General features: G+C 33.7%; 1 protein-coding gene across 1 annotated transcript; it reads left to right on the plus strand.

Annotated features, from left to right (window-relative positions):
• Window positions 1-2,645: 2,645 nt before the first annotated feature.
• LOC142626842 (alpha-galactosidase mel1-like) lies at window positions 2,646-8,860 on the plus strand. The gene is made up of 9 exons (XM_075800550.1): window positions 2,646-2,710; window positions 6,367-6,526; window positions 6,781-7,038; window positions 7,192-7,366; window positions 7,546-7,610; window positions 7,701-7,858; window positions 7,993-8,090; window positions 8,553-8,611; window positions 8,708-8,860. Exons 1-9 carry the CDS (start codon window positions 2,646-2,648, stop codon window positions 8,858-8,860), a joined length of 1,191 nt encoding a protein of 396 aa, XP_075656665.1.
• The last annotated feature ends 1,717 nt before the right edge of the window (window positions 8,861-10,577 follow it).

Genomic DNA, 10,577 nt, shown 5'->3' on the forward strand with positions numbered 1-10,577 from the left:
GCATGGCCCTGGCATTTCTTTCATAAGGAACTCTGCTTCCTCCTTGCGAATGACTTGCACTTCTGATGGTGTGTGTAGTATGTACACTTCCTTCTCGGTTCTCTCCGTGATCAGGATGCAAGGAGTGATCCTCACGCTGGGAGCCCACGGACTCCACGCTGCGTTGTGGTCCTGATCCTACCATGATGTCCTAAACTTCCTTAAAGACTAAATTCCCACAGACGACGCCAATTGTAAGGACACAATTCAAATTCCCAAACTATGACTGGAGGGAGATGGGCTTGAAAGACCTTTCTTTACAATAAATTTGTAGAGGATGGGTTTGTAATCTAGATTTCAAGGATGGTTTAGACAATCGGGGAAAGGACGGGCTTTAGGCCCAATGGAACAAATTAAAGAGTTGTTTGCAAAAGTTAGACTGAGAATTCCTCCTCGGACGAAATCCGAGGATAGTTTATAATAGTATTTCCTTGAGTTTGGATACAAATATTGATTATCATCTACTATTGGCTCTTTTTCTTCCTGAAAAAGCCTCCCCTTTTTCTCGTATGTCTTCCCTTCTATTTATACTCCTTTCCTTCTCTTCATCATCTTCCACTTTGTGGTTGCAATCCTGATTCCGGATACTTGTCCCATCCATTCTTCCCTAAAGCCCGCTGGGATTAGGGACCAAGTTCCAAGCTCCATGCTTAGGTCCCATCCTTCCATCTATACAGTCAACGTATCAATTACAGAGCTTTTAATGTATGGGCGGTGGTAGCAGCTTTACTTTAGACATTCCACCGCTCTTTCTATTGTCCTCCACGTGTACTGTGTATTCCCATAGTCGTAGGTTTCTTTATAATATAACCCGGGGACACTAAACTTCTCTTCCTATGTCCTCGGCTTAACAATCCGAGGACAAATCTACTCCTCGGACGTATTTGGACATTTAGACACTCCACGATCATTTTGATGTCTTCGGATTTGGGTTTCCAGCCCAAAAGACTTCGTTGGGCCATCCTTCATAAATTACTGGGCCCAATACCCCTACAATACTTATTAATAATTACATTAATTATATGTTTAATAGTTCCGTATAAAGAGTAATTTTTAGGTACTCCCAGAGCACGGAGAATGGTACTCCCTCCTTTCACATTCATGGTGGGGTCGGCTCATTGAATTCATGGTGAGGTCCACCATGAATGTGAGAGGAAGAAGCACCATTTCACTATACTCCGGGAGTACCTAAGAATTTTCCCCGTATAAAATACAATCATAATAAATGCTCATTAATATCTATCATAATGATCAAATTTCATATTTAATATTATTTTGAAAAATGCTAAAGGTACTACAAACGTTACTATATAAAACTTACAAATTGATATGACAATGAATGTGATTAGTGGGTTTCAACCACCTTATAATTTGATTTTTTTTTTGAGAAGTAAAGTTTTAACATATGACGTTCGTTTCTAATAATTGTTCTTTATTATCAGATCAAGACATCGGTTAATTTTTGATATAAGCAAGGATAGAACTCCAGATCTCTTATTCAATCATTAGAGATTTTACCAGTTGAGCTAATTGGAACCCACAATGAATATTTGAATTATTGCTTTATAATTGATGACATATCATTTTATAAATTTAATGTTCCGATCTGTTTGTTTTGGTGATAATTTTTTTTCTAGAAAATGAGTCATTTTTCAAAAAGTAATTTTCTATAAAACTATATCATTTTCCTATATTTGTTAGTAACCTTAAATGAGTTGAAAACAATTTACTAACTTTTCTTATTTAGCTTGTTGTGAAATAGAGTTGTTTTCCAAAAAAATTTAATAGAAAATAATCTCTAAAAATAAGCCATACTTTTTTTGTTGACCAAAGATAATTTTCCTTTGACTCATTTTTTTTAATGCTACAAAATATTGGAAAACATGGAAAATTATTTTACATAAAATTTTTTATTGAAACAAACAGAACGCATATAAAACTTGTAGTACTAGTAGCATTGCCTATTTTAGATTTTTTTATTCATTTAATTTTTTAATAGATAAAAATGATAGATAAGAAAAAATCAGTTTCAAATAGAAGTTTTAATGAATCATATTATTATCAAATGTGTGACATTAATGGTGGTAACACTACGTCAAAATTATGATGTTTTCATATTAGCAATTGAGAAATGATATGTTCACAATATTTTCACAACAAATCCTGAGTAACAGGTTGTTTCGGTTGTTATTATTGGGTAAAAAAGTAATCTTAGTATTAGATTCAAATTTGAACCAATAATAACTAACCATCTGTGATTTATTGTAAAAATATTGTGGACATAGCATCTCTCTTAGTAATGTCCTTACTCTCAATTTTTTATAGGGATATTAATTTCCTTTCTCACAATTTGGCCCGTTGGGCTGCCTTTTGTATGAGATGGACCTTCCATTTCTTCTCTTCCTTCTATGGTTATTTTCCCTGTAAGATTGAGATGAATTGGGTCCTCTCTTTGCTCTTTTTCTTTATAATTATCCTTATTCATAAAAAAATTTCCTTATTTTCCTTATTCAAGCAGAAGTTGAAGTATTTAAGTAATATATATACCACTCTCGCTCCTCTGCAATTGGTAGCTGAAAATTAAAAAGTAAACACCATCCAGCATTATGAAGATCATTGTTAATGTCTTTGCCTCTCTCTCCTTTCTTTTCATTCTTCTAAATCCAGCAAGGTGCTTCTTCTACCTCTATTCTATTATATTTTTCTCAATATTGCATAATTTGCATTGCATTGCATTCACATTTAATCAAGGACAGACCTAAAAATCTTTACTTCGGGGTGGGGGCTACCTCTAGGACTAAAATAAAATTATATGAAACTCAAATTTATATATATATATATATATATATATATATATATATGTATGCGCGTGATCGCGAAGTTTTTTTTATAATTTGTGAGAGGTAACTAAACTAAAATTATAGAGACATTCTTGATTCAAGTTGTGTTTTTATTTTTCAATATAATGAGTTTTGTTTAGATACCATCTTTCATATAAAATTAAGTCATAATATTATGTAATTAATAACCCAACATCTAAAATGATGTGTTAAAAATTACAGAGAACTAATTTATAATATTAATTTATTAAATTTCACTAATTGAATTCATTATTAACTAGATCAGTTTAATTATAAATATTTTGGAAGTGAAAACTACAATATTTTTAACATTTTCCTAAGAACATAAGGCAATATAACTACACAATTATATATTAAATATTCTTGTGTTTTTTTTTTAAAAGGATATATTGTTTTTGTATATTCTTATATAACTTTTTTTTTTGAGAAACTATATTCTTATATAACGGATACTCACAAATTATAATATATTAAAAACTATTATATATAATTAAAGTTATGAAAAGAAACAGTAAAACAAGGCATTTATTCATATTAGGCTTTTAGCCCCAGATCTGATTTTGAAGTACTATACAGCAGTAAGTAACCAATAATATAATAGCAAGCACAGAGAGAGCGTTTAATTAAAAAGAAAGGAGAGAGAAAGAGAGTAGTGCTCAAATCCTGAAATTGAAGGGGGCCAGTGAGTAAATTTCTTTATTTAATTCATGGTTTTATACCTATTTTATTGGAATTTTTTTTTTGAAAACGTTTTATTGGAAAATCTAAAAATCTAGGGGGTCATGATCCTCCTTGGACCCTCCCCTAGTTCTGTCTTTGCATCTACTAATAATTATCAATTGCAAACCTTTGTATATAAAAGTAACGTCCGATTTTATAATTGTTTGAACTAATTAATAATTTTTTCATATATTAATTACACAGATAAATTTAATTTAAATATTTTTTCTATAATATTGATGACTTGAGTATTTTTTTATTAGTTCGCCAGTTGGAGAGGGAGATTTGAATTTTGGATGTTTTCGTTGAAAACGCCAAAAATGTTAATTAGTTGAGTTAAAAAATTCTTGATAAGTTAACCATTTTTAGGACATTTCAAGTGGTAACAACAACTGTTAGGTTCTTAGTACTTAGAAATTAATGTATTAGAACTCTAATATGTATTGTTGGCAAACCATGATCAAAACGGGTGTCTAGTTGTGTTCTGGACTTGCTCAAAGTATGTGATTTATGTAAAGTTGGAATCGAGTTAACTGCAGAAGTTATTGTGCATTTCTGCCTGACTTGGTCGATCAAGAATCAGACTCGATCGATCGAAAGTCGTGCAGATTGTTTTTTCTGCAGATTTTCCAACTCAGCCCTAAGTCCATATGACGTATAAGGTTTTATGTTTTACCGTAGGTATAAATGGCAAACCCTAGTCACATTTTTGAGGTTGCTCATATTTCTGTTTGTGTGAATCTCTTGTGAGATCTGAGAGGTGCTTGCCTTCACACAAGCTTGGGATTATCAAGAAGGAGATTTTTTTGAGGGCTTGATGATCGTTCAGTTGCTGCCATAAGAGCTTAAAGATACACAAGCGGGGGTGCTTGTACTTGCTACAGAATCTAAGAAAGAAGGAGTCCGTGGTCTCGAAGCTTGCATGTGGTTGTGTCAATAAGTTCTACTGGTGGGTAGCAATAGGATGTTAGTGGTCTAAGTCGCTATTGTACACTTCGATTCTTTCATAGTGGATTCAGGTTTACTTTGAGGATAGCTAGGTTAAATCCTCCCCAAGTTTTTTACCGGTTTGATTTTCCTGGGTCATCATATCTTTGTGTTTTTATATTTCGCATTTTACGTTGATATGATTATATGATTGTGTTAACCTAGATCTGGAATTTGGACTAAGTAATAACTTGGCTTGTTAACTAGGTTAATTCAATTGTGGTTCAAGGGGTCTAAACAAACTCTACAACAACAATAATAATATAGGATCAAATAATACTATAGACACAAACTATTTTACAACATTTATACAAACTGATGATGTGGCTTTAATATTTTTCAAATAGTTATTATAAGTAAAAAGTGATGTTAGTGATGGACCCATATTAAAACTAGTAAAAATTTGACACATCAACAATTTGTAAAAATGTTGTAAAATAGTTTGTGTCTGTAGCATTACTCATATAAGATTAGGTCAGGGTTTTGGCGGGGCTCTCTTTGTGATTTGCTAAATTCTTCTCTATGTATGCACAATTAATTTAGATCTTCTTTGCTTAACATTTTGGAGAATGAATTTCCTTGCATATTAAATTGAGACCGAATTAACCAAATGTTGTTCCCTTTAGCTCTTAATATGTTTTCCTACGCAAAATTAGTTTCTTTGTACAAATTTCATGATATCAATGAAGATTAGTGCATAAACTATAAAAGTAGAGTTTAATATTTTCTTTCAACTTTATAATTGTGGGGGGTAAAAAGATCCTGATGGGAATGTGGGCCTTTTGGGCCGTGTTAAGGAAGGCCGACCTGCTCCTGGGTTTAGAATTTGTTAGTACTATGGGTCGGCTCATACGCCGAGGGTCCGAGGATCCAGCCGAGGGTGAACTTACCCTCGGATAGACACCGAAGAACTCGGGATTTCATAGTAAAGATTAGGGGATGACACGGTTAAGGCCAATGGTTAAAAGGGGTGAACCCTAGAATGCCCCAGAAGCACCGGTGTTGGAGAAATGTCAAGGATAAAGGCTGCCACATCCACATTAAAGACCCTGCACCTACTACCCTGGCCGCATTAATGGGGAAGTGACACCTGAACAGTGGAAGGGAAACTTCTGGTTACTATTCAAAGGCACTGAGAAAAGAAATATCTAGGTTAAGGGGGAGATGTGACAACACGTGTACAAAGTATCAAAGAGAGGAGTATTTAAGGGGCAACCTAGAACACAAAAGGGAGGACGGACTTTTTGTAACCTAAAAGGAAAAAGAAACAAAGAGAAAGATATAATATAAGAACAACTCTCGGCTTACATCAAAGGAAGCTGATTTACAATATTCCTTGTTGTTTCCAAGTACTTGCAATCTTTAGTTTGTCATTTAATCCTCACACACTTCTAACCTGGGTTTCAAGCCCACACTCTACAACTTCATATTGTTTAAGGCTCATTAGGCCTGAGCCCATAACTGTTCTTGGGACCAGGTGCAATTGTGCACTTACAATAATAATCAACTCAAACTCCACAAAAGTCTTAGTCATAAAATTTTCGGAACAAGCTCGCTCACTTTGTCCAAGATTAGAAAGCAAATAAAGTATGCTGAAAGGAATTCATGAGTAGTATTTTTATGATTCATCAGGGTTTTTTTTTTTTTTTTTTTTTTCCGGTCTTTGTTGAACTATCCATTTAGATTGTGTCAAGGTTGTGTGATATGGTTTACTGGTTTTATGAAGAGATTTATGTGTATAAAGGGTGTCATTTTTCAGGGTTTCATCCAAAAATCTAGATGACGTGGTACCGGATCAGGCGAGCTCCCCACCTAGAGGTTGGAACTCCTATGACTCATTTAGCTGGACTATTTCTGAAGTAGAGTTCTTGCAAAATGCTCAAATCATATCCGAGAGTTTACTCTCGAGTGGATATGAGGTAGGAAGACTATGGATGCAAAATCCTCTTTCCCACTTTTTATTTTTGACTATATATTCCATCAATCAAAACAAGCCAAATTAATATTCCTTTAGGAGTAAAATACTCGAAGTTTAAAATGAGGGGAAAAAAATCAGATTTGTATTGGTGGATGTCTATAATCCATTTTCACGGTATTAAGATTGACATATTGATTAACTAATGAAACTTATTAGTAATGTGTTTTTTCCCCCCTTTTTATCTCTGCGTTGTAGTATGTTGTGGTAGATTTTCTATGGTATCGGAGGAAGGTGGAAGGTGCCAACCCTGACTCTCTAGGATTTGATGTAATTGACGAATGGGGGAGGATGGTCCCTGACCCAGATAGGTGGCCTTCCTCTAGAGGTGGAAAAGGGTTCACTGAAGTAGCCAAGAAAGTGCACGACATGGGTTTGAAGTTTGGGATTCATATTATGAGAGGAATAAGTACACAAGCAGTGAATGCAAACACCCCTATCTTGGACATAACCACGGTATTCTCAGAGCATGCTTCATTTAATTATTATAGTTACTTTATGAATGAACAAAGAAGCACACGCAAATTTAACGTTATAGGAATATGTAATGCAAGTATGGAACTAGCAAAAAAGGTGTGAAGATTGCTTAAGCTTCTGTTTTTATATCAGGGACAGGCCTATGAAGAGTCTGGGCGAAAGTGGAGCGCACAAGATATAGGGATTAAGGAAAGGACATGTTCATGGATGCAACATGGTTTCATGAGTGTAAATACCACGTTGGGAGCAGGAAAAGCCTTCTTGAAGTCACTCCATACACAGTATGCAGAGTGGGGTGTTGATTTGGGTAATTAATTTGACCATTTTTTTGGAAATTTTGATTTGTGCATGTAGCTACTAGCTAGTACGACCGTAACGACCTTATACCTAATACAACAAATTCAATTGGAAAAGTCACCTGATTGGCAGCTCAATCTATTTTCCACTTTCTAAGTTTGACATTGATTGCTTTTGTTTTCCTTGTAGTGAAACATGACTGTGTTTTTGGTGGCGTCGACTTGGATATGAATGAAATAAGCGTTGTTTCAGACGTATGATGCATACCCTCGCTCTCTCTCTCTCTACAATATTTTGCATGGTGGAACTATTTTACATGGTGTTGCCTAAATTTGCTTGATCAGGTTCTGAAGCAACATCCCATAGTATATTCACTATCTCCTGGAACCGGTGCGACCCCAGCAATGGCCAAGGATGTGAGTGGACTGGCGAACATGTACAGGATAACTGGGGATGATTGGGATTCATGGGGCGATGTTGCATCTCATTTTGATGTTTCAAGGTGAAAAAACTGTTGATCTTTTTCTGTTCAAGATTTTGGAGTTTAATAAGTCTCCCTTTATAATCATTATTTATTTCCCATTTACTGCTTCTTTGATCTATATGCAATATGAATTTATTTTATTTTTTTATTAGGGACTTTGCTGCAGCTAATTTGATAGGAGCTAATGGCTTGAATGGCAAGTCATGGCCTGACTTGGATATGCTACCAATAGGATGGCTTACCGATCCAGGTTATAAGAATTTTCTTGTTACCTTTCCTTCATACATCTAATGAAGAATTTGGAAATTTTTTTTTTTGTGTGGAGTTTAATAGTAATGCTAATTATTGATGTAGAAAATTTTTATGATTCTCTATGTGCTCGCTATTAACATTATTTTTTAAATTATTATTAACTAGTCACCATATCAACAGTTTGTAAAAAAATTTATAAAATAGTTTGTGCTTTTAGTATTTTCCAAACATAAGTATGTCTGTCTATAGACCAAGTGGCATGGCTTCAGAAACAAGTTCTCCAACCTACTTCTTTACTTAAAACATGTTATACATCTATGACAGAGCATTGGATGGTTAATCAGAAATTTCAAAAGTCCGAGAATATAAATTCTTACATTTGTTTAATTTTAAAGTTGTGCCTAGCCTAGACATATAAAAACCCACAATTAACTTCAATTTTTTCCCCCAAATATTATAGCTTCAAATGAAGGTCCACACAGATACACTAATCTTAATCCAGAAGAGCTAAGAACTCAGGTATCTATATCAAAACAATGAAGTTAGTACTCTATATATGTAACCCTTGAAATAACTAAGCACTCTATTTTGACCTTATCTTTCTTATTTTCACAGGTGACATTGTGGTCTATGGCTAAATCTCCTCTTATGTATGGAGGAGATGCGAGAAACCTTGACGTGCAGACATACCACCTTTTAACAAATCCTACCATTTTGGAGATAAATTCCTTTAGCTCAAACAACATGGAGGCATGTGTATCCCTATAATCTTCTGTAGTCTCTTAGGAAAAATAAGCTTTGTCTAAATAGCGACATAATATACTACTTACTTGTTTGTACAGTTTCCTTATATTACTCCTGCGAATAGTGGAACTCGTTCTTGGATTGCAACTGGAAGAAATGGTACGATTCCTCAACCAACAAAGAACTCTAATCAGTAGAGCCTCTTAGCTCTGCATTGCCCAAGTGCAAAGATTATTTCCAAAAAGAAATAACTGCAAAATTCTATTAATTCTTCACATTTTTAATTTAAAAAAAAAAAAAAAATGAAAAAAAGGTGCATAACTCTATTCTTTACCTTTTCTAATGATTATTATTCTTTCTTGCTTTCTAGGAGAAGTATATCTTGCACTTTTCAATCTGAGCCCTGATGATACATTTGTAACTGCAAAAATACCGGACATAGCTAGGGCACTTCCTGGTAAAAACTTGGAAGGAGCTTCCTGCAACTGCACTGAAGTATGGAGTAACTCATACGTAGGGATAACAAATGTGTCTGTATCAGCGCCATTGGTATCTCATAACTGTGTACTACTTGTCATGAACTGTACAGTTTAGGCACTGTGGATTATTAAAACAAAGATATAAGGAGTCATCTATGCTGTGCTACATATAATGAAGGCATTCGTTATATGGCTAAGCGCTGAGGCATTGATAATAATTCTTAGTAAGAAATCTGTTGCTGTTATCATTATGTATGCTGCCACATGACTAAAAATAAAATGATGTACATGTATTATTGTGCCTTTTCAGAGTCATCTTTTTTTAACCATTCTTCGTAGACAATAAATCTTGGGACATTATGTTGCAATCATCTAAGATATAAATTCCTTCCCTAAGCATCTAATTATGAATATAATTGCAGTAATAAGTAGTGAATCTGTTACTCCTTGACCAAAGTGACAAAGAAATGAAATTAGAAAAATATAAACATGGGTTATGATGCGACAGAAGTTACATAATATAGATTGATTGACATTGGATTTGAAATATATATTGTTTCATGTGACATGATGGAGTATTGGAGTGTATAAGTGAAAAATGAATTAAAATTGCTAGAATAAAATGGATTCATTCTTCAATGTGATGTTAATTACTAGCATATGTAAGAAAATTGTAGTCATAAGTGACCTACTGCTTGTTGTAGTGTAGAATTTATTTTTCTAAAAATGTTAGCACGTAAATGTAAAAAAATCTGCCATTGGGGTTCAAGGTGTACACAATATTTTGTAACCCGGTCAAGGGAAAAAAAAAAAAAATCATATGTTCTAAAATAATTACATTTTTCACGAGGCCAAAACCTCAATAGGTATTGGATGTAGGCGAGATGCAAACCCCATATCTCTTATTGAATGAGAAGAGACTTTATCTATTAAGTTAATTGAAACTCACTATTAATAACAAAATTAAAACTTTTGAAGCATTTAATTAAAAATTTTAAATTAGAATAAAAAATTATGATAAAATGATCATAATAACTAACTTAAAATTTAATTTATTTTTTGAAAATTTGGAGTAAAATTTAAAATGTCTTCAAATTTATCTATCAGAGTTTTAGATAAAGTAAACTACCTTAATTAATGAGAGTGTAAGCATTTGTGGAGGAGAGAAGATAACCACTTGGCGCAAATCTCAATTGGTATTTGGTATATTCTCAATATTTTGAATTTGCTTAAGAGGCTCTTCAAAATAGGAAGTGACACTC

The sequence above is a fragment of the Castanea sativa genome, chromosome 3 (assembly GCF_040712315.1).
Source record: "Castanea sativa cultivar Marrone di Chiusa Pesio chromosome 3, ASM4071231v1".
NCBI classification, from domain to species: Eukaryota; Viridiplantae; Streptophyta; class Magnoliopsida; order Fagales; family Fagaceae; genus Castanea; species Castanea sativa.